Source organism: Callithrix jacchus, chromosome 5, assembly GCF_049354715.1.
Source record: "Callithrix jacchus isolate 240 chromosome 5, calJac240_pri, whole genome shotgun sequence".
In the NCBI taxonomy this organism is placed as follows: domain Eukaryota; kingdom Metazoa; phylum Chordata; class Mammalia; order Primates; family Cebidae; genus Callithrix; species Callithrix jacchus.
This window is the reverse complement of record NC_133506.1, coordinates 92,930,589-92,954,853: the sequence shown is the minus strand read 5'-3', so window position 1 is coordinate 92,954,853 and position 24,265 is coordinate 92,930,589. Positions and strand designations below refer to the sequence as shown.

The 24,265-nt window shown below is 55.2% G+C and overlaps 1 protein-coding gene across 3 annotated transcripts in view; it reads left to right on the top strand.

Annotated features, from left to right (window-relative positions):
* Window positions 1-1,010: 1,010 nt before the first annotated feature.
* RARA (retinoic acid receptor alpha) overlaps window positions 1,011-24,265 on the top strand; it is a 46,794-nt gene continuing 23,539 nt past the window's right edge. The window contains exons 1-2 of one of the 3 annotated variants that reach the window (XM_002748559.7): window positions 1,011-1,117; window positions 21,963-22,489. In XM_002748559.7, coding sequence (XP_002748605.1) covers window positions 22,312-22,489 — 178 coding nt within the window. In that variant the 5' untranslated portion in view covers window positions 1,011-1,117; window positions 21,963-22,311. Of the gene's footprint in view, window positions 1,118-10,009; window positions 10,223-14,731; window positions 14,924-21,962; window positions 22,490-24,265 lie in introns of those variants that run through there. The other 2 variants (XM_003733028.6, XM_035300592.3) reach the window with 2 other exon arrangements.

Here is a 24,265-nt window from a genome sequence, read left to right as displayed (position 1 = left end):
TGATCTGCTGCTAGAGATATGTGCAACTCTCCTTGCAAAATGTTCCCAATCCACAACTTCAGAATTCTTATCCACCTTTCTCTTGCTCATCTAGCCCGCCAAACCTGAATTCTCCCTTTGAGCTATTGAGAAGATTGGCTATACTAAACTGAAACAGTGACCTTGAAGTTGATCTATTGTTTTGAGGTCCCTGTGCCCCTATATTTATCCAGAATGGTACATAGGAAAATATTCTCTCTTTAACTTGTTTATTTTGGTCATAAAGATTCGGACCTTATTGAGGGCTGGGTAGGGGCCCTAGTTGACCTCTAGGTTCTGCATCCTGTTCTTCCACTGACAATTATCATCTCCAGTAATAGATGTAGCCCAAGGTCCTTTTTTGTTTTTTCTTCTTCTCTAACCGCACCTGCTTTTACTTTTGCCTATATAAGTATATTTGCAGACCCCACACACCCAGATACACACAAATTGGTCCTACCTGTTTCCAGCTGCCATCTAAGTTAGCCTGCACTTTTTACAGGCTGAAAATCTGTTTTTTTTCCCCCTGGATGGCCTGCCTCCTAGGCACTTGAGAATAATTGGGAGGGATGAAGAGACTCCTGCAGTCCACAAGGAAGAGGACAGAAGTGAGCATCCAACTAAAAGGAATGCTCCCTTCTCCAAATTTCTAGCTAAATGCCTCAGCGGGAGTGGCAGGAAAAGAGTTCTTAACCCCACCTCTAGCACCAAAACCTAAGTCCATCTGCTCAGGGCAGCCAGGAAGAAATGTCTATTTTCTCCTGTTTTATGTCATCCTATCCTCGTTATCCATATGCTGTGTATTTGATACTGGGAACTGTTCCCGTCCCCAGCCGGTGATCAGACCCCCATCTTTGTTCCAGTGCGTTATTTCTCCCCCATCAGTCCTCCACTCTGCACCGGCTGACCCAGTCAGGGCTGGTGTAATTGGGCGGGGAGAGTCTTCTGTTTGGCGAGTGGGCTTTAGGACCCAACGGGAACCCGTGCCTCTTGCAGCAGCCTAACCCAGAAGCAGGGGGGAATCCTGAATCGAGCTGAGAGGGCTTTCCCGGTTCTCCTGGGAACCCCATCGCCCCCCTGCCAGCACACACCTGACCAGGTAGGACCATGCACACCCCTTCCCAATTCTTCCTTGGCCGCCTTTGACTGGCCTCTGCTTCCGATCTAGCCGTTTCCCTCTCGTCAGTTCTGGCTTTCCCCATCCCTCCTCTCCTGTCACTCACTGTAGTCCTGCGAGGTGGGAGTCTCGGAACAGTAGGGTGTCTGAAAGCTCAGAGCCCACTGCACCCTCCAGCTCCTTTCCCGCATTTCTCCTGAGGCAGTCCTCGTTTCCTAGCTAAGAGTGGGGAGTAGGGGGAAGGTCTGCCCAGGCCCACGCCCTTGCACCCTCCTTTGCAGTATTGCCTAAAACCCCTTCCCCCACCTCACCTAGACTGGAGAATTGGCAAGTGCTGGGGTAACAGAGAGGACAGAGCCAGAGAGGGACCTGAGCTTTCCTGAGGGATTTCTTTCTTGCTTCCTAGCCCAAAGAGCTCAGGACGTTGTCCCCAATCCCTACTCACCTTGTAGGGGAACTAATGTCCCTTTCCAGGTTCATTGCACACCTGGGTGGCCAAGGGCTTTGCAGGAAGCTAGTGGAGGTTGTGAGCATTTTGGTGACCTTTTCCTCTGGGAAACTTCTTTCAGCTTAGAGCCCCCATCCCTGTCAACATCTCAACACCTTCTGCAGAAGCGCTCCCCCCTCCCCCCCACCCCCGACCCCTGTGTGCGTGTGTTGACAATGTGGTTGTAAGATCTAGAAGCTTTGGATAGAGGTGGCTGCAGGCATTGAAAGGGAGGGATACCAGAGTGTGGCCAGGCTAGAACAGGCTCAGTCCAGATGGCTAGGGAAGGGGGTGTGGACCAGATTGAGGAGGTCACCCAGCCTTGCCAGCTCCCTGAGCTCCTTTGCTTTCAGTCTCAGGCTCCTGGTGTTTCTCTAGAGCTATAAGGTCCCCGAGCTTTTGCCCCCTGCCCCCACATGCTCTCAGAGAGGGCTAGATGGCACCTACTGTTTACAGTGGCGTATTTTCTCCTGTGGTGGGCAGACAGGCCCTGCTCTCTGATGATGATCTAGGGCATGCCATTCTGGTTTGGTGGGTTTATAGGAAGGGTGTACACTGTCTGAGTTACCGTGTGTGAGTGTATATCTTGCTTCTGGGGGTAGTAGACTGGGGAGGGGGTGATAGAACAGACTGGTCACACTGAGAGAACTCCTCTAGTTCTCAGTGTGTGGTAGGGGTGGGTTGCATGTCCCTGTCTGGTAGCTGTGTCTAGGTGTGGGGTGTACTCTGCATTCTTCCATGGCTCCCCGGGTCCCCTAAGGGTTGGTTTTGGAGGACAGGGTAGATAATGGAGTGGCTTCACACTTTGTTCTGGTCTTGATCCAAGAAGGAAAGTAGAGATTCTGAGTGTGAGCAGTGGACTGGGAATCAGAGGCCTGAATGGAGACTTAGCCTGGTTATTTAACTATGTGTGTTTATGTAGGTCTTCCCCTGTGCTAAGTCTCAGTTTCTTCATTTGTAAAAATGGCTATCAGCAAGCAGGTCTGCCACCAAGACCCCACAGATAATGTATTGTAAAGCTCAGTCCAAATGGTAGTAATGGCTGGGGGGATCTAGGATGGAATCCTCTTCCTAAATCTAGGTCAATCTCTCTGCCTTCAGTTTTCTTCCCTCATCCTTTACCCATCTGGGAGATGGAGGAACCAGGCAGGGCTATTGCCCCGGGTACTGCAGAATTCCCCTGCAGGTTGTAGCTGTTGCCAGAGCACCTGTGGTCAGAGAGTACAGATCTCTCCACCAGGCATTTCTTCCTCTGGGGCCCCATACTTTCTCCCCTGAGCCATGTCTCCACCTTCCTTCTGCCATCCCTGCTTGGCGTCCTTGTCTCTCTCTCCCCTGCCCAGTGGCCTCCTTGTCCGGCTCACTGGGCAGGAGCCCTAATCGGATTCGACAGCTGAGATATGTGTGGCGGCTAAGAGCAGGCGGGAGGGAAGCCAGTGGGAGGATGGTATGAGGACTGCCCCTGGCACTGCCCCGGCCTCCCAAGCACCACCTTGGGCCTGCTGATTTCTTACTTGGCTTTGCCCCAAGGAAGGGGTGCCAGAGGAAGCTCAGGAATGAACAGGCTGGGGTCTGGAGACTAGGGGAGGAGGAAACACACCAAGGTCTTGAGGACCTCGTTGATATTTGATGGCCTTAATGTCAGTATCTCTGACTCTGATAAGGAGGAAAGGACAGCGATGAGCCAGGCGGCCCTCACCCTCGCCACCTCATTCCTATAGCCCCACTTTCTTTTCTCTTCTTGTTCAGAAATGTGTTCATTTTGCCTCATCTAGCCCCTTTGGTCAGTACTTCCTTATGGATCACATCTGGGAGCTTCTGGGGGTGCCACATGTCTGCCTCAATCTGGGCTGTTTCCTCCCCTTCAAGGTATTTCACTCTCTCTGGGCTGGGTGCCAGGACTCCTGGGTTTCCCGCCTGCCTGTGGTGCAGGGCTCCCCTGCAGGGCTCCAGAGAGTCGCTTAGCTGGTTTCCTTCCTCCTGTGTGGGGAGGGCCTTCCCCTAGGGTTGGGAGGTGTCAGGAATCCCAGGTGGGATGGTGTGGGGGCACAGTAGCCTCTGGCACTGTAGCACCTCAGCTTCTTCCTCCTAGCCTCTGACTCAGCTTGGGGGCAGCACATGCCCAGCCTAGCAGGCATGGCCTATTCTTGCCTCCAGGCTTCTGTCTTTATAGAAGCCTAGATCTTCTCCCATTTTTAAGCGTTTTTTCCCCCATGGTATCTGGGGGTGGCTATTGAAATCCCTGTGTTTTGGGGAGCAAGGGACTAACATAATTGAGGCTGGGGCACTATTTTGTCTTCCCTCCAGCTGGGCCAGGATGAAGGAAACTGTCACAACTTCCCCATGCCAATTCCTTCTGCCCTCAAAAGACCAGTCAGTGGAGCCAGGCCCTGCCCTCTGGGTGCCCACAATGTGGTTGGCACTGATTTGTCAGAAATTGGGAAGGTTTCCCTCTAGACCACTTGCCTCCTATCTCCTCCTCCCATAGGGTAGGGGCAGCTCTGTGATTGCAGGCACTTATGAGCAGGCCTCCCCCCTAGGGAAGGGGTGTGGGATGCCCCCAGGATGGCCAAGTTGGCACTAGTCCCAGGCTGGAGTACTGGACATGATTCTGACCTGGGAGTTACTGGGGGGAAGGCAGGGCAGGGGCCTCCCTGCCCCCCTCATTTCCTGCTCTTTGGGCAGCTGTGGGCGAGAAAGGCTGCAGGGACTATTTTTAGTTGGTCAGTCCCCTGGCAGGAGGGACGTGCAGAAAAGCACGGGGCAGGCAGAGGGGCTGGCCAAGGTGAAGGTAAACAGGCAGGCAGAGGAGTGAGGAAGGGCCAGAGGGGCAGAAGACGGAGCAAGGAAGCATGTGGAGCAGGGGGAGGATCTTACTGAGAGGGGCTTGAACCAGGTAGATGGGCTGGACCGGACTGGGTGGAAGAGTCCTGGCACCCTTCAGGGTTTTCTTTATCCAACTGGACTCAGAGCTTGAAGGGGTTTTAGAGGCTACCTAGGCAATCCCTTGTCCTGGCAGAGAAGGAAACTGAGGCCTAGAGAGGACACTCAGTCATTGGCTATGTTGAGACCTGAACCCAGGCCCTCCCTTTGCACTATTTTTCTGTTGTCATGGTTCCTCACCACACCTCAGTGTGCTTCCCTCCCATACTGCAGCAAGGAGGACCACAAGCAGACACACCTGGTCCATTTCCCCCTCTGCTTGTTTGTGCAGGGTCTCTGTAAATCCCAGCTTGGTTTGTTTATAAGTCTCTCCATGTGGAGAGAGTCTGTGTCCAGGCTGGAAGGAGGTCAGAGTTGGATTTGTTTGGGTGGCCTGTGGCCACTGGTGTGAATGGAGGTGCTGGACAGGTTCCAGCAGGCTCACAGGCTGGTGAGCTCTGGGGCTAGGAGACACCTTACAGAAGGGATGTCCAGACTCCCCAGAGCCCTTTGTGAGCCCTCCTCCTGCCCTGCTCAGGACCTGTGGGTCATAGTGGTTGTTTGCCAATCTCCTTAGCAAAAGAAAGGAGCAGGGCTGAAGAGTAGGCAGATTACTACCAGCTTCTGATCACTAGTCAGAAGGGGACACCCCTGAGGTCAGTCCCCTGGCAGGGGGAGGCAGGGCAAGTTGGGGTGTGTATGGGGAGAAAACTCACTAGAAAATTGTGGTCCCTCAGAATTCAGTCTGCTTTCTGTCTTCTGCCTCAGCCTCTCCCCAAGGGCCACCATGTTGTACAGCCGCAGGGGAGCTATTCCATATACTATGATGTGAATGGCACCCTCTGGGGTTGTTCAAGTCAGCATGGCTGTGTAGCCAAATGTGGTGCATCTGTCCCCGACCTTCTTCCCTCAAATTCAGACCCAGCTGGAAGGAAGTGTTCCAGATATGTCTTAGTCTGACACCCTCTTCCCTACCCTACCTCATGCCACTCAACATCTGTTCTTCTGCGGCCCACCCCCAACCTACCAAGTAGGTCTTGGCACACCACCAGTTGTGGAGCACGTAGTTTCTCTTCACTTAGTTTCTGTGTCCCTGGGGGGCTGATTTATCATGCCCCCCATCACTATTGTGAGAAATCAATAGTGCAAATGGATTAAGGCTGTTCAGCCTGTCAACTCCCCTTGGGCCCCACCAACTCTTCTGGGACTTGTGGAGTTGCTCAGTCCCCTTACAGCTCAGCATACACATATTTAGTGGTTGTAGCCAGAGCACTGAGCACAGGAATTACTTTTTCTGTTCATTTCTTTCTCATTCTCTCTCATATACTGGGCTGGTCTTAGCATGACAAATACTCTTGAACATTTATTTTCTAGCTTGGGTGGAGGGGCTTAAAGGGCAGTAGGCTGCCACCCAGAGGTGGGGAGGGAGGCCAGTGGGTGAGGGAGAGATGGTGGGTGGGGGGGGTGGGGCAGTGGTGGGGACTAGCTGGGAAAGGGATTAGGTGACAGCCCACCCTATCACCTCTGGTAACTCAATCCCTGTACCCCACCCTCCTGATTTCCCTCCTGCTCAACAGCTTCAGCAGCTGCTGGCAGAAGCAAGGTTGGCAGAAGTGTGTATGAGTGCATGTGTGTATGGGGGAGAGGGGGAGAGGGGTTGTGGGGGCAGGGAGTACTGCTAGGACATGTTAAAGGAGACTCACAGCCTGGGTACAACTTGGGTGGCAGGAGGAGGTGGGGCTGGTGGGAGAGTGGGTGGTGAGTGATAGGCAGGTTGTAGTGGGGGCAGGGAAGCCCAGGGGTCTCACAAAACTTGTTGGCACTGAAACATGGCCTGGTGTGGTGGGGGTGGGCAGTGGTGAGGGGGTAGGGGCTGGCACAGCCATTGTTGGCCCCAGAATGCCAGGAGGCCCGTTCTTCACCAGGGGTGCATGTAACCATGGAGGGATAGTCTGCCCCTGTCTCCAATCCCTGGGCTGTGCCTGCTGGGCATCACAGTCTCAGTGGTGACTAAGTCACTTCTGTCCTGGGGCTGGCAAGGTGCCAGGCTCCACTCTTCTCGGTAGGTGAGTCACTGCCCTGGCATCTCCCCCGGATGAAGCTGAGTCACCCAGCCATGCCTGCTAGGCAGCACCAAACTTGCGGTGGGGGTGGAGGGCTATGTGTGCAGCCCCCAATGTCTTCTCTGCTCTCTCTCTGGCATGTCCTGGCCCCACCCATAAACCTGCAGAGCCAGGCAAGGATGTCGCTTCTCCCTTGTGATCCATTGAGGAGTGAAGGAAGGGGTAGCAGGGCACAGAGTGGCATGATACATGTTTGATTGGAGTAAATAGCAGTGGGGAGAGTTGAGGGAACATTGTGTTTTTTATATATATATGGATTTATTATATATATAATATATAATTTTATATATAATTATATATACATATATATTATTTTAACAAAAAAGAGAGGGTCTTGCTATGTTGCCCAGGCTGGTCTTAAACTCCTGGACTCAAGCAATTGTTCTACCTTAGCCTCCCAAAGTGCTAGGATTAAAGGTGTGAGCCACCATACCTGGCCTGGGTTTGAGTCCCAGCCCTGCCACTGACAAGCTGTATGACCTTGAGGAAGGCAATTTTCTTTTTGAGCCTCAGTTTTCTCATTGTGCAATGGCAACAGGAGCCTGCCCCTTTAGGACCTGTGAGAATGAAATGGAGTGGGACTGTTAAGGTACTCGCGGGAGGAGCTCCTTTTGGGATGAGCAAGGAGGCTTGGGAAGGGAAGAGGAGTCAGCTGGAGCTGGTTCCAACACAAAACTCCCACACGATCCTGGTGGTCTTGGAGGGCCAGTTGCTTGTCATCTTCTCTTTAGACTATCACTTAATGCTGTTCTTTAGGAGTTCCCACAGGCTGTGAGAGGACAGCCTTGTACTAGAAGTCTGGGCCCCCCTAGGATGTCTCAAAGCTATATTTTATCTCTTTTTGACTACCGAGAACTGTCACCAGCCCTGCTACCTGTCCAGACTCTCTTCTCTTCTAGTTTGAAGAGGGATCCTTGTTTTGGGAAATCAGTGGCTCAGGCTCCTCCCCTAGCCTATCTCCCAGTACACAGAACTGGTAGGCCCCAAGGAGCATCCTTCCTAAAGAGTGAGGTACCCCTGAGCCTGTGACTTTTCTCTCTCTGCTAGTTTCCTGCTGCTTCTTGGGTACTCTTCTCTCCTCCTGCATCAGGGTCTCTGGTGGAAGGGGTTGGCGGAAGCCCTATTATGAGCCCAGCACAGCTGGAATTCAGCTGCTGCTGCAGATTGAAGACTCCTGGTTCCCCACCTGGGGACCTCTCCTGCTTTCTGCAGTCAAGTTTGGGTAGAGCTGGACCTTGGACAGGTGGTACTGGTTGCCCTGGACAGGAAGGAAATGCCCCAAAGATGTGCATTCTATGTGTTTGTACACATGGGTGCTGGTCTTGTGTGAGTGACCCCTGTGGGGTGTGGGTTTGTGTGTATAAATTTCTTCCCTCATCCACGCATGGGCCTACTTCTGTGTCTGTGCAGAAGTGTGCCCCTTCTGCTTCATGCCCTCATCTGGGCACAAATTGTGTTTGGATGTACTTGTTCATGTGTCGATGTGCATACATGTGTCTTGGGGTTGTACACAACGCTGTCCTGAATGTACATGTGCATTTGTACCAGGATGCCTGACCCTATGATGGCAGGTGTACCTGAAGGTCGTGCCACGTGAGAGGCAGTGCAGCTATGTGCATGCATGCTTGCATTCTTGTGTCCATGAGCCTTCCCCTCTAGCCTCAAGGAAGGAAGACCGGTAGAATCTAGGTTGGGAGGTGCCTGTGGGCACTGGGGGTGGGCTGGCGCTGACTTCAGTCCTGGGCTGGTTCCTCACCTGGGCAGAGCTCCCAGCTGTTGGTAGGGCTCGGGCTGAAGGCCCTTGGGGGAGCGCGGCTGTGGGGTAAGGGGTTAAGCGGTGGCGTCCACATCTGGGAGCCATTGGTGCATTCCTGCTGGCTGAGCGCATGTTTGCGGATGAATCTGGACAGGACTGGGCGGGAGGGGCTGGGCGCGAGGTTCGCACCGGCGGACGGAAATCCAGACGGGAGCGGGAGACAGCTCCGGCCCAGTGGCGGGAAGGGGCCTGAGGAAGCGCGGTCCCGCACAGCCGGGGCAGTTCCCCGTGCGCCAGCCCTCAGGGCAGAGCGTCCCGCCATCCTGGCTTGTCCTACCTTATTATGGCTCTTGGGCTAGAGCCAGGGACAGACAATCAGATACTTCGATTCTAGACCCGGCTCTGCAACCGGTGGGCTGTGGACAAAACGCTGTGCCTGCTCTTGGCCTCTCTTTCCTCATCTGTAAAGCGGGGCCGTCGGATCAGTGGGTCTGAGAGCTCTGCCACAGGGTCAGGCTGAGAGTCTTCTCACTGGGCTAGAGGCCTGGGAGTGCAGCACTTCCCCTTCCAGCGGGAAGTCCTGTGGGGGCACTTGTGGCCACTTCTCTGCCTGGGAACAGGGGAGAGGGGAGTATTCCCTAAGCGACTTTGCTTCCCCTAAGCCCGCCAGTGGACTGCTAGCGAGGGGGACAGGATCCTCCCATACAGAGCAGCAGTCTGGGAGGAGGGTCATGGCTGTGTTGGAGACTGGGGTCTCTCAGATGGATGGCGATTCAGATCCTGTCCAGCTGGAATATGAACAAGAGCGTCCCTGGCTTCTCCAGACTTGCTCGAGAGAAAGAAGCTGGAGTCTGTCTTTGAGCACGGAGGGGTGCTCCTGGGCGCCCCTACTGGAAGATCCAAAAGTCTTTGCCCTTTGAGGAGAAGTATACCTTAAGGCGGGTGGAGGGGTTGGGTTGGGCCAGAGTTCCTAGTACCCACTGGAGCTGGAGAGTTATTTGGGGAAAGAAATGTACTTGCTGGAGATCTACTCCTGGATTTTTTTTTTTTTTTTTTTTTTTTGCAGCTGAGATAATTAAGATCCAGGGAAGGGAAGTGACTTGGTCAAGGTCACACAGCTTTCAGTTCCAGCTGGTCCCTAGAAGAGGATTATAATTATAGGATTCAGGGGCTTGACAGCTAGGGCAGGAGTCACCGCACTCACTTCCATGTTCTGCCGCCGCCTCTCTTCTCGGGTTTAGGTGTGGGAGTGTGTGTGGTCTCGGGGGAAAGGAGTAGAGGATACCACACGCTGCGGTCTTCACCGAGCGCTGTTTTCATTTTTTCCGCAGAACATCATACCCTCCTCGCTCTGAATTTTCGGTTCGGGTCTGAGGGAGGGATTCTCCCAGATTACCATGGTCCAGCCTTCTGCTAGAACCGGCTCCTTTAAGACTCGCCCTTCCCGGGGTCTGTTAAGGAGAGGTGGGGGCGGGGGGTGGTGGTGGTGATCCTGTAGACCCGCCCCTGACTGATGATTGGTCGGTGGGCGGGCAGGGGCGGGCCTGAGGGAGAGGGCCTTCCCCCACCTCTGCTCCGTACCCTCCGCCCCTACAGTCTGGGGCTCCGGGTAAAGTTTCAGCCTCCGCACGTGACTCGCCATGGCCGCTGCCGTCGCCCCGCGCCCCTGAGCGGCGGCCCCCCGGACGGCTTCTCTCCCGGGACCCCGCACCCTAATGCCGAACAGCACCAGGGCGCCGGGTTAGGGCAGACGTTGTGCTCGCGGGCACCCCGAACGGGTTGCGTCCCCCGGCTGCGAGGTAACCCCTCCCCCGGGGATTTTGGGGAGCCCCTGGTTCCCGCAGGCGTCGGGGCCCCATGTCCTGCCCAGATAAGCGCTACGGGAGGGGACTGGGTGCCGGGAGGTTTCCGACGGGAACCCGGGGTTTCCTGGGCTTCCCAACTCGCTGCCGCCTTGTCCAGGGTGGGGGAGCCCCGTCTGTGCGTCTGCCTGCGCCGTGTCTTCGCGCGCAGCCTTGAGGCGTCTGTCTGCGTGTGTCCCCGGCGCTCGAGCCCTTGCAGAACTGCCGCCGGGAACTCCTGCTCTCTCTTTTTCTCTTCAAAAACAAGCACAACAAAAATACTTTCAAACCTGTTTGGGGAGAGATCGGATGCTTAACGGACTAGCCCCCTCCCTTTTTCCCTCCTGTTATCTGAGCTGCCCTGTGGTTTGGGGAGAATCAGTCAGGGGGCCCACCCCCACCATAGGGAGCCGGCCAGGGGCGGGGCCCGCTCAGCTGGTGTTCCCCGTGGAGTGAGGGGAGCTGTCAGAACTGGGTGCAGGAGCCAATGCAGTATGTATGTAGGGGTGTCCCTGGGGTCTTGTGCGACCATGGGGTGTGGGAGCTTTTTGGGTTGAGGGGAAGACAGAATAGACGGGTCGACTTTGCTCTGCTGAGGGTGTCTGGGACCTGGTGCCACCCACGAGGCTTGGAAGCTGCTGGCCAGATGTGTGTGTGCTCGCCTGTTGTGTGGTTGTGGGGGAGCTGGGAAATGAGCTTGGCTGTGTCCCCTCTTCTCCTCTCTGGGCACTGCCCTATTGTCAGTCTGCTCCTTGTGAAGGACAGGCCTCCAGTGTGCTAGGGTAGGGATGGGGACCAACTAATCCAGAAACCAGACAGGAGAGCTCCCCAGCCTTGGAGATGTTTCTGCACCCTCCATCCTGTCTTGGATAGGATGCCCAATGTGGTGGCCTGGAAGGGTACCTCCTCCCCACTCTGGCTCTGTCTTCTGTAACCATGTTGCCTTCTGTCTGCTGGCTGTGTGAACATGTGTATATATTCTTGGAAAGGATTGTTTCTGAAAACACCCCCCACCCCCACCCCCTGATGCTTAACCAAGGATCACTTCTGCCTCTGACACTCCCCCTCCTCAGTTTCCTGGCCAGGACATTCCCGGTTGTCTCTTATACCCTTCCCTGGCTGCAGTCTTCATAGGGCAAGATTGTTTTGGGGAAGTGGTTCTGTAAGGACCTCTCAGGTCTTGCTAGGAAATTGGACCTCAGGCCCCAAAGTCTCCTACAGGGCTTGATGGAGGAGGCTGTGCCAGGGAAGCCCCAGGTTGGAGTGGGGGTGGCTTGGAGCCTTGGGGCTTCCCCTGGGGGGTGGGTGGGGATGAGGCTGGGGGAAGAAACAAGAGAAAAAATATTTGGAGTTGGTTGTGTGATGCTTCTTCCTGGAGGAAGAAGAGGAGGTGGTTATGGAGTCAGAGAGTTTGTGGCTGTGAAAGATGGTATGCTGGGAGGAGCTGGGACATCAGTACTGCCTGGGAGTCAGGGCCATGTGGTGTCCTGAAAGAGAAGTCAGTAGGGTCAGACTGGAGTAGCCTCTTGGGAGCTGAGGATCTTGGATTTGCAGGGATTTTGAGGGTGTGAGTGAGTGTACATGAGGTGTCACTGCAGGGGTTTCACCATCAGACTGGTGATGGTGACACAGATGCAGTGGCAGTTCTGAGAAGATCCTGGGCTTGGAATGGCTTGATCCTGGCCACCTCCTCCTTCCTATAGCCCCTAAATCTCTATCCCTTCAGTCTGACCCTAAATGCTCTGGCTGCCACCCTGGTACACCTTTTTAGTTTCCTTCCTACTCCCAACTTTAAGGCAGCCTGGCAGGAAGCTAGCTGCGAGCAGCCCCATCCTGATCGCCCATGTGCCTCCCCAACTGGGTATAGTCACCCACACGTGCCATGACGTGGTTCCTGCCACCCCATCTAAATATGGGGGAGAGGACATTGAGTTCTTAGTGGCCTCTCGAGTCTGTTTTGGGGACATTCACCCAGACCCCTGCTAATGATTTCCCCTTCTCCTAACCCATTTAATCTTGGAAGCTGACTCTGCCCTCTGGGACCTTTCCCTGCAGTCCACTCCTTGCTCAGACTCCAGTCTCAGGTGGGATGGTCCTTAGAACCATGTGATATGAGGATGGGGCCTGCCCCAAAATACAAACCCCAATGCCTAGTTTCCAATCCTCTTGGAAGCATGAGCAGGACAGGACTTAGGCTGGGCTGGAGGGGTAGCTATGATTTTGCCTCTGTGGGGTCTAATAATATTTGGGAGCCTTGCCTGGGATCTGGGGTGATGGGCATCTGGGGATGGTAATCCTGTCCCTGTGACGAATAAGCAGGGTAAGCTCCACTTGCTCAGCACCCCACACCCATCTTGTGTCAGTAGTTTTGGGAGTCTGGGAAGCTGGCAGGGCCCCTGGCAAGATGACCAGGGTTGTCTTGACTTACTATGTTTTGGGACAGGAGTATGGCAACTGATACCCCAGCTCCCAAGGCTTTGGCGGCACATTCTCTCTCTGACGCCTGCTGTCTTTCCTCCCTCTACTCCCCTCTCCACCCTCTGGCTGCTGTCTGGAGCCCACACGGTTTGTGGGGGTATGCGTGGTGGGGGGCAGGGCCTGGATCTTCGTGTGTGTCCGGGGAGTATTCTGGGAATTGGCAGGATTGGCCGAGGTTGTTTGGGTGTCCCCGCAGGGTGGGCGGCATGTGGGGACCTGGCCTAGTGTGAGAATGTGTCAGCGTTGGTGTGTCTGTCCCCAGTCTGGCTCGGGTGTGGGTGTCTCGGGTGTGGGTGTCTCTTGCTTCGTCTGGATCTTGCCTCCCGCTCCAGTCCTGCCCTCCCCTCGCTCCCCGCTAGCTGGGACCGCCTGCTTGCTCTCCCTCTCTCCCCACAACTGGAGCCTCCCTTGCCTGTTCCTGGAATTTGGAGAGGAGGAGGAGGAGGAAGAGGCAGGCAGACAGACCTCCCACACTCTAGCCCGCCCACCTGGCATCATGGGGAAATGAAATAGGTGCTATGGAACTAAGTTTTCTCTGGCTTCCCTAGACCCTTCAGCACACATCATGTGGGCCAGGGGCCAGCTCTTACAGAAGGGCCATGGGCTGCCCACCCCTCTGGGCAGTGACACCTCCTTCTACTTAACATCCTGCCACAAAGGGCCCCTGCTGGACCTCCAGGCACCACAGTCAGCCTGGGGAGCCGGTGGGGGGATTAGGCTGCTGCCAGGCTGGCCCGCACCTGTTGCCAACCCCAGCCCTATAACTGGAGCTTGCTAGGGAGGGGGCTGCAGAATGACAGGTGTAATTTCTGCAGCTAGGCAACTCCACCCCCCCAACTGGATATGCCTTTCCCTTTTGCCGGAACAAGGAAAGCCTTCCCCTTCACCACCCAAGTGTCAACCTGATCTCATGGATGATGCCCCTGTCCTGCCTGATGACCCCCACCCCCATCCCTGGCTGCAGAGCTGGGCTGCCCTCCTTCAAGTTTTCAGAGCTCTGCTGCCCTGGCAGGGCTGGGGGTGTGGGGGTGTGTGGATGGGGGTGGTTCTCTGTTAATGTTTTAATTGCCTAAAAACTGGGAGCTCAGCTCTGGGCCAGTGGGGAGTCTGGGTCTGGCTGGCCGCCCGGTTTGGGCTAAATATAGTCTGGGACATCTGCAGAGAAGGGGAGGGGGGTGGAGGGAGGTTCCATTCCCCCACCTCCAGCCAAGGTGCCCTCGTCTGGGCGGGCACCTTGGAGCAGTGAGGGGGATTCCTTAGCACAAAAGGCAGGGGAGAGGTGCCAGGGGAGAGGCAGCAGGGGCTGGGCATAGTTGGGACCTTGCTCTCTGGAGGCCAGTCGATGCCTGAGACGAACCTGGAGGCTCAGGACAGGGCAAGAGTGGGGCACACCAGGGCTGGGTCCTCTGGCTGTTTCCTCTCCCCCCAGAGTTACTGAGGTCAGGAAGTCTTCATGTGTCACTGCGACCTGCAGGCAGTATCACCATGACCCACTCTCTGTGTGTCTGTATGTACACACCTACCTTGGAGTGGCTTTATCCTGGCCCTCTCACTGAAGCCTCTGTCCCCTGGGTCCTACCGCAGGTCCTCAGCTCTCCTTCTCTGTCCCTCGCCCCACAGTGAAACCTTCAGCCCAGGAATCGAGACTTGAGAAGGGGAAGCTGCGGTGGAGAGTTCTCTGATCTCCAGTCACGGCAGGAAGTGGAGAAGAGGGGGGTTAAGGGGGGGACCCATGAGTGGCAGGCAGAGAGGGAGAGCCCTGTCAGTCCCGCGACCCACTGTGCAGGGCAAGGAGGGGTTGGCCCCCCTCCTAGTGGTCCCCCTTCCCTCCAGCTCCAGGTGGGAGAAACCTGGGGGACAGCTGATTCCCCAGGGGCTGCAAACAATCTTCATCACCCCCCACAACACTAAGGAAAAAAAAGTCTTCCTGTCACGTGGCTGTCACTTCCTGTCCCACTGTGGTTCCTGGGATGTTTGTTGTTGGTTGCCATGGTGATATCTGCCGTGGGCACTACTGCTGGTTCTTGTGGGGAAGGAGCTACCCCTCCCCACCAGGCTGCAGGGGTACTTGAGGAACTTGACTAGGGGGTCCTTTCAGGCTGAATGTGTGTGGTCTCTGATGCCCCAGATTCTCCAAGACCCCCCAGACTTCTGGCTGTGCCTAACTGTGGCTGTGACTGTGTGAGTCTAACTGATTTTGCAGCCCTTGTCCCCTCTAACCGGGTTTCTTCTTGCTCATAGAGATGCCCATTCAGGGAAGCTCTGTGCTCCCTATCTGTCCTCATATGTGGTTCTCAAGCTTGATCCTATCCTGTGTTCTGATGGAAACCACGTTCCCCAGGGAGTGCCCGTGGCTTCCTGGGATCCAGGCTGCAGTGTCGAGGAGCTCTGGGGCAGAGTCCCAGGTTGTGTGTGTTTGGGGCTGGGGAGGTGGGGGCTCTGCAGACCATGCCTTTCCCTACACACACAGCTTGCACCCACTTCTCCCTTGTCCAGCAGGCCCTATTCTCTAAGGGGAAGGCCATGGGCCTCTGTGACCTATTATCTCTATCCCCTTATAGGCTTTCCTGTTCAGCTGGGGATGGAGAGGGGAAGAGATTCCCCCTAGTTCTAGCCCCAACTGAGTAGGCAGGTATGGAGTAGGAAGTTGCTGGGGGGTCAGTGGGTGGAGGGGGGCATGGGGCAGGGCACAGTCTGACTCAGGCCTAGTCTGGGGTCAGAGCCAAAAGGATATCCTGAGGCAGGACTTGGGGGGGTTGTATTCCTGGATTCCCTGCAGTGTGGGTCCCCAGGGTGGGATGCTGGGAGGGGGCTGGTACCATCTAGTCCTGCTGGCAGTTTGCCCTGGGACTTAGAATATGGCAGTTGCAGGGTTGGGCTGAGCTGAGGAAAGGGGTGGGGGTTGCTGCAGCCTGTCTCCCCACCCTGGCCCTGCCTGTTTCTCTGTGAGCTGTCCCCACATTGTGAGAGAGCTGTGCTTCCTGCTTGGTAGCGTGAAGGGGAGGTAGTGGTGAGGGGACAGCTGCCAAGGTAAGGGTGGGGAAAGCCCCGTGCCAGGCTGGATATGAGGTCGGTGGTTTCCAAGCTAGGGGGTCCCCTTTTGTCTGTGCCCCTTTGGTCTCTCACCTGACAGAACTGCCTGTGTATGGTCCACACATTTCTGTGGTCTGGCTGTGGCCTCAGTAGGCTCATCTCTTCCTCTTCCCATTTTTGTTTTTTTTTCCTTCCCTGTGGGTTGGTCCCTCTCCTTGAGGCCTGAATTACCCCCTGCCCTTTGACCTACTTGCTTCTTGGAGTAGGGAGGCTTCAGTTCTGGTTCTAGGTGGACCTCTCAGCCACTCTGGGCTTTAGAAGTCCTAAGCATGTCCCCTGGGGGATCTGGAGTATGGCCCCTGGGGATGGAGGAGTTGGGAGCACTGCCCTGATCAGCAGAGACCCCCACTTCCTCCTCCTAGAACCTCAGGGACTGCCCTGAGCTTGGGTTGTCCAGTCGCCCTTTCTGCTTGGTATCCAGTCACTGCTGAGATTATGGCGTGTGGGGGTCCTCTAGCTCTGCGTAGCTGGGGAAGAACCCTGGGCTGAGTGGAGTACAAGTTGTGGAGACACTGAACCTATTCTTTTGGGACAAGGCACTGTGTCTTGAGGCAGTGGGCAGTAGTAGCACCCGGAGGTGAGACACTAGACTTCCTCCTTCTCCTAGCTCCCAGGAGGACATGCTTATGGCAGATTTTCAAACCAGTCCTAGTTCTAGCAAGGCTAGCCCCAGGTTCTGTGGGGTTGGTGGGGAAGAGGTGCCCTTCAACTATCTCAGCTACCCCCAGATGATCCTTCTCAAGCCCTCCTAGGGTAGCCTCTTTTAAAATGAGGCTGGGCTAACCTGGCTTCCTGCAGTCCAGACCCTGGTGAACAGACAGGAAACAGAGGATCCAAGTGGCTGGGTTGCTGGCTTGCCAGGGAGGAGAGGAGTGTGAGCCTAGGCCAGAGGGGACCCTTGAACAAGTAGGGAGGAGTCATGGCTGCTCCCTAACCCCTGTCTGCAGATATGAGGAGCGTGGGGGAGGGGAGAGGTTGTTGTTTTGTACCTATGGGAGTGTGTTTTCCTGGAAAGTCTGTAAATGGTTCTAGTTTAGAATCTGGCCTGTTCTGCCTTGCTTGGCCAGCTTCTGGCAGGATAGGGGTCCAAAGGCGGTAGGGCTTTTTTTCTGCCAAGGCTAGAGTCCCTCCTGCGCAAGCTGAACTTGAGCTCTGGGTGTCATTTGCATATGATTCACTAACTGTCTAGAATGCTTAGGAAACCCCCAGTTTCCCCTTCTTTTAAGCTCCCCAATCCTTTTCCCCTTCTCTCAGCCCCTCTGAGACTGCCTGACTTCTATTTCTTGGGAACCATTGTTTCCGGGGAGCCTGGAGAGCAGAGAGAATTGAATGAGGAAGGGAGGCTGGGCCCAGGCCAGGCTGAGTTTGGGGTCCCCTGCTCCTCTCTCCTGAGTACAGGAGAGGAAATGGTCTATTTCTCTTCCCCTTCTCCCCTCCCCAAATCCAAAGGTTTCCCTTTTTTGGTTTGTGAAATGAAAGAAGGGAATTTGGGAAAGGGTTGTGGTCAGGCCTCCACCCACACCCTGAATATCCCTTTCCCCACATCCCTCTCCTCTTTCTGAGGGGAAGCAGACCCTGGGAAATGGGTAATTCTCCCTCCTGGCCCTGTCAACAGATGTTGCCCTGGGTGGGGTGAGGCAAGGGAAAGCAGGGTGACTGCTGAGGTGCACCAAGGTGCTGGCAAGAGGTGTGGGGATGGAGGGCTTCAGTTGCCCGGCGCCTCCCCTGTGCCAACCTCTGGGCTGGGTGCTTTCCAGGACTTCCTGTCTGAAATCGCACAACCCGTTGTTGAGGTAGGCAGTTCACAGGTGAGTAAACAGATGCTTAGAGAGGTTAAGTGTCTTGTGTAAGGTCACCCAGAGTGGCAGAGCTGAGATTTGACCCTTCCAGCATTTGGTTGTTTCTCGCTTTTTCATGCCTCAGAAAGCTCTCACCTTTTTCTGTAGGTGTGTGACTGTGGGGTATAACACATGGGCAGCTAGGGACGCTGACGCTGGGGAAGGGATCCTAGCACCTTCTGAGGGTAAAAGCAGCCCTAGTGAGCAGGGCTGTGTGGTTAGTTGCAGGAGCTCCAGCCCTCTACCCCTTTTATTGCTGTGCTTAGGCTAGGCTTGGCATACTGGAGGTGTGGGCCTGTGGCTTTCTCTCTCTCAGGGGAGGGTGCCCGTGGGCAGTGGAGGTGACTGGCATAGGGTGGAGGTTGGATGTGGGTAGTTTGTTTTCCCTCTATTTGGTACTGGTTTCTATTCTCTGCTGGGGCCTTCTCCACCCCTGGGACGTAGCAGGCTGAGGCCCAGGCATCTCTCTGGGGGTCACAGCTCCTGAAGGACCTTCTGAGGCAGAGCCTGTGCTTCTTTCAGCCCCACCCTGGTCATCCCTGCCCTTGCCCATCCCTGTTCTCTGGTCTATCTGGCCCTTGGCCCATTTTTGTGACCTTTAACCCCTCCTGCGGCTCAAGGCCCTCCCCAGGGAGCTGAGTAAATTTGCACTGAAGTTTGCAGGCAGAGGTAGGTTAGGCTTTTTGGATGCTCTGATAGGGGTTTGAGGAGGCTTCCAGCCTTGCCCTGTAGTGTTTGTGGGTGGTGGGCTGGGGGATGAGGTTGTAGTAGTGGGGATTGAAGTTTGGTTCAGTTGTAAACTCCTCAGGGGCAGAGTTGAGGTGGCTGTGGTTCTCTCTTCTCTGGGAGCATAGGTGGGTTCCAGAGGGTCCAGGCTGGACTGACTGAACTGGCCTCCCATACCCCAAAGGCTGGGTCAGGATTCCTGGGGTCTGCAGTGATGGCTTTCTGGGCCTCAGCCTGGATTATGGAGGCCTCACTTTGGGTCAGCTGCTTCTTGGGCCTCACCTTGAGAGAGGCAGACCTCTGTGTGGGTGTGAATTCACCTGAATACTTGTGGACCTGGGGCATGGGCTGGGCCCACAGGGAGGACCTCAGAGCATCTTCTGGCAGAAGTAGCAGGTATAAGGGGCAGCCTGGCTGTGTGAGGACCGAAGAATGTGCAGTTTTGGAGACTGTGGGGCCGTGGTTGTGTCTTTGGGGAGCTGTGTACTGGGGCCTATGCATGCAATTTCTGAGCTGTGTTCATTGTGTGGGGGAGTCCAGGTGTGGAGAGATGGTATCTCCAGGCTCCCTCTCCTCACATGCATGCCTGCACACACACAGGCTGGGGCTGCAGTTGTGCTCTCGCCCACCCAGATGTTTTCTGTAGACCTGCAAGCATGAGTTTCTGCAAGCGTGTGGTGTGTATTTGTGTGTGAGGGTCCAACTGTAGGAACGATGAGGTTCCGCTAGCCCCTTCTTCCTTTGCATGGTTCCCCCAGCTCCAGTTCCCATTGTGTGGGGCCCCATAGGAGCGGTGGCCAGGGGGAGGGAGCGCAGGGCCAGGGTGGCAGCTGGTCCAGTGGGTGGGGCCCTGTTCCTCTGACATCAGCCCTCAGCCTAGGAGGGAGTTGTCAGGAGCCTGGGGAAGGAAGGGGACTCTTTATTCAGGTGTGAGGAGAGGCCCTATGATTGTCATAATGAGTAACAGTAAAAATCGTGGTCATTACCAGATTTTACTCCTGGGGCAACTTCCCCTCCCTAGCCCAGTACCTGTACCCTCCTGCCCTCTCTCCCTCAGTTCCACACAGGCTGGCTGCCTGGCTGGCTCAGCTGGGCCAGAAGTCCTGGCCTCTTCCACAGTGTCCTTGGCAGGAACTCCCCCTTCCCAGGCCTGGTCCTCAACCAAATGCTGGCCATGTGCATGTCCCCAGGACTCCAGGTTTGAGCCTGGAGTCTGGGGCGTAGAGCTTGGAACCTAGTGTATCCTGAGCTTGGGGTGGAGTGGCAAGGTATAGGGGGTGTTAGTTTATTTTGAGTCTCTGTGGCCCTGCTTCTATTCTTTTTTTCTTTTTTTTTTTGAGTCGGAGTTTCGCTCTTGTTACCCAGGCTGGAGTACAATGGTGCGATCTCGGCTCTCCGCAACCTCCGCCTCCTGGGTTCAGGCAATTCTCCTGCCTCAGCCTCCTGAGTAGCTTGGATTACAGGCACGCGCCACCATGCCCAGCTAATTTTTTGTATTTTTAGTAGAGACGGGGTTTCACCATGTTGACCAGGATGGTCTCGATCTCTTGACCTCGTGATCCACCCACCTCGGCCTCCCAAAGTGCTGGGATTACAGGCTTGAGCCACCACACCCGGCCTCTTTCTTCTCTCTTTTTAAAACAGCTTTATTGAGATATCATTCACATCCCATAAAATTTACCCATTAAAGTGTACAATTCAGTGGTTTTAGTATATTCAGAGTTGGGCAACTACCACCACAATCAATTTTAGAACATTTTCATCACCCCAAAAAGGGCCCCCATATCCATCAATAGTCACGTCCCATTTTCCTCACTCACATCCATGCCCCAGCCCCTGTCAGTGGATGGAGTTTTGGGTTGGTTCCACTTTTTGGCCATTAGGAATAATGATGCTGTAAATGTTCATACATAAGTCTTTCTGTAGACTTACATTGTCATGTCTCCTGGGTAGATACCTAGGAGTAGCATTGCTGGGTCACATGCTACTGCTGTGTTTAACCTTTTGAGGACCTGCCAAACTGTTTTCCAAAACAGCTATTCTATTTTACATTCCCACCAGCAATATATGAGGATTCTAATTTCTCCACATCCTTACCAATACTTGTTATTATCTGTCTTTCTTATTATAGCTAGCCTAGTGGGTATGAAGTGGTATCTCATTGTCCTTTTTTTTTTTTTCTTGAGATGGAGTCTCTGTTGCTCGGGCTGAAGTGCAGTTGCGCAATCTCGGCTCACTGCCTCCCAGGTTCAAGCAATTCTCTTGCTTCAGCCTCCTGAGTAGCTGGGATTATAGGCATGTGCCACCACGCCTGGCTAATTTTTATATTTTTAGTAGAGATGGGGTTTTGCCACGTTGGCCAGGCTGGTCTTGAACCCCTGATTCAGGTGATCTATCTACCTTGGCCTCCCAAAGTGGTAGGATTACGGGTATGAGCCACCATGTCCGGCCTCATTGTGCTTTTGATTGGCCATTTTTTTTTTGTCTGTCTCTTTTCTTTTGTCTTTCATATATATATATATATCTCATAAATGAATATGTGCATATATGTTTATGTATAACCTATACCCACAATGGATTGGAAGCATCCTCTTGTCCTCTTGTGGATATGTTCCTCATGATCTCTCACTTTGCTCGTGTTGCTGCCTGTCTGTCTCACTGTGTTGTGGAATCTCTGGGTTCATCTCTGTCTCTCTCTCTCTCCCCATGGTATTATCTGTATATATCCTCTGGTGCCAGCTGTTCAAACTGTGTGGATCTGTATTCACACTGGTGAAGGGGGCATCTGGCCTTTCATTTTCTTCTTCCCACCTCCCACCCCACTCAATATGTTTTGCTTCTGCAGACAGAAGTATGTGGGTAAACCCTGACATCAATCTCTCCTTCCTTGTTTGGGGGTAGGAGTCTTCCTGGGCAGTCCTTGCCCTCCTATACATCCCCTACCCCTGGACCGTCCATGCTGTTAAGCACTGGAGATGATACCTAGGAGTCCTTGGTTCCCATTTTCCTATTCATGTGTATGTAAATGGGCCTACTCCCAGGGCCTGTGGGACAAACTTGTCTGGGGTGCTGGGGCTTAGATTTGGCAGGGGGGAAGTGGTGTAAGAGGGGCCCCCTGGCTTAAGAGTCATTTTTCTGAGAAGTACCAATGCTTTAGGGAAGCAGCTTTTCCTCCCCCTCCCTCTTCCCCACAAGCACACGTTCTCTGCATCTTGACCTCAGGTAACCCTCACTGGGGGAAGGAGGGCCAGGTGCCTGCTTCTACTATAGTGATCCCTTGAGGTGGCACTGTGGACTCTTTCCCCTCAGGATTGGTGGGGAGAGGGCCTTCAAGTCTCTGAGTTCTGTCCGTGTCTCCCCAGCCTGCCTGTGCTATCCTGCCACCCCTAGCAGTGTCTGGGCCCTGCTTCCAGGTCATCTCTGCCAGCCAGGCATGGTGCCAGCTGTCTGCTCAGCTGGGTGCCACGGGAAAATATCCAGCAGCTCAGGTCGGGGAGCTCCACGGGGAATGCCCATGTGCCTGTTCCTCAGTGCCCACTCACCTGTCTTTCTTCTTTCTGCAGCATCACAGGACATGGCCCCCTCAGCCGCCTAGCTGGGGCCCATCTAGGAGTGGGATCTTTTTTGGTGCCCTGAAGGCCAGCTCTGGACCTTCCCAGGAAAGTGCCAGCTCACAGAACTGCTTGACCAAAGGACCGGCTCTTGAGACATCCCCCAACCCACCTGGCCCCCAGCTAGGGTGGGGCTCCAGGAGACTGAGATTAGAGGACAGCAGCTCCAGGACAGGGCGGGTGGGTTGACCACCCAAACCCCGTCTGGGCCCAGGCCCCATGCCCCGAGGAGGGGCGGTCTGAAGCCCACCAGAGCCCCCTGCCAGACTGTCTGCCTCCCTTCTGACTGTGGCCGCCTGGCATGGCCAGCAACAGCAGCTCCTGCCCGACACCTGGGGCCGGGCACCTCAATGGGTACCCGGTGCCTCCCTACGCCTTCTTCTTCCCTCCTATGCTGGGTGGACTCTCCCCACCAGGCGCTCTGACCACTCTCCAGCACCAGCTTCCAGTTAGTGGATATAGCACACCATCCCCAGCCAGTAAGTCTGGGTGTCGGGGGAAAGGGGGTGGGAGGGGACCGTGGAGGGCGGTGGGCCTCAGAGCTTGGGCTCTGGACATGTCTGTTCTGCTGTGAGTGGAAGGCACGGTGCTCTGCATCTTCTCCAGTTGGGGTGACCGTCCTTTGAGATCTTGAAAATGAAAGCCCTATGGCCTTTAGGCCAATCATGGTGGCTGTGTTTGAAGTTGGGGGTGGCAGAGGGGGAGATGAAGCCATGCTATTCTGGCCTGCAGTGGCGCTCACACCCCTCTTCTGTGCTATGCTGTTGGGGCCTTATAAAATAGCTCCAAGGACTGGACACAGAGGCTGGAGGTGGGTAAACAAACCTCTTGATGTTTGATGGAAATGGCAGCTCTACCTAGAGTGAGAGCAGCACACCACCTACGCCCCACCCTGACTCGGTGCCTCTGAGGGAAAGGGCTTCAAGGAGCAGACGGAGGAAGGCTGGCTGGAACCCCACCTCTACCCCTGCCAGCTCCACCCCCTGGCTATGCTAGGATGTGCTTCCTTTTGTGGGGAGGATGAGAGGGAGGGGCCCATGGTCTGGCCGGGTGAATAGGGTGAGTGTCCCAGGAGGGGACACTTGGCCTGGACTCTGGCCCCGGATGCATGCGTGGTCTTGGCAGGGCATGTGTTTTCTTTGTCTCCACCCTCTGCCATGGGGGGGTCACTCGTTGGCAGGGCAGGGGTCTCAGTACCCTTCGCTGGCTGGCCGAGCCAGGTAGTGGGAGGTGGCAGCAGCTATGGCCAGCTGGCAGAGTCCAGGGCTGGGGCCTGCCAGGCCGCTTACAGTAACTCTGGCCCCCAGGGCCCAGCTGGGCGCCAGGCCAGAGCTGGGGGGAGGAGGGAGCAGGGGCCTGGCCTGGGACAGGAGGGGGTGGAAGCAGCAGAATGGGTCATGGGCTGCTGGCTGGCCAGCCAGTCAGCTGTTGACCTGAGAAATGTGTCCCACCTCTTCTGGCCGGCAGGGACTGCACACCCTGCCCTGGGCACCCACCACCCTCTCAGGCTGTGGGCAAGCTGCCTGGCACCACTGCCCTGTGTGCCTGGCTGGGCTGGGTCAGTGCCCCCCTCTCAGTATGGGGGCAGCGCTCTCTCCCCGGAGCCAGGGAGTCTCTTTGTCCCTGGGGCAGGCCCTGGCTGGGCGCCTCACTGCCCGCACTGGCTGGCTGCCCACCGCCACCACTGCTTCCTGGATTGCCTCCTCTGGCTTAGCTGTGGCCCCCTCCCTCCCAGACTCCACCAGCCACCAGGAGCAGGGGCTCTATGTCTGTGTTCTTTACGTTCCCCACCCTTTCTGCTCTGGGGCCAGTGGGCAGGCAGGTGCTGTCTCAGTTTCTCTTGCCACCCCTTATCAAACCTTTGTCTTCTGTTTCTGCTGTCTCTTCTCTTCACCTCACGTAGGAGTGTGGGATGGATAGAAACTGGGGACTCTGATTTTTGTTTGGTCCTCCAGTCTGTGTTAGTGATGGATAGAGGCCAGCCTCTGGGGTTTAGGGTTGCTGGGGAATGAGTTGGTGTATCTTTGTAGAATATTCACTGCATTTAAAGGGACTGTGATTTATATTCTGGGATTGGGCCACTGGAACTAGAAGAATGTCTAGCTTCCTGACAGGGTAGGATTTTATTTTTACTTTTTAAGGCAGGGTCTTGCTCTGTCATCCAGGCTGGAGTGTAGTGGCACCATCTTGGCTTACTGTAGTCTCTGCCTCCCAGGTTCCAGAGATTCTCATGCCTCTGGCTCCCAAATAGCTGT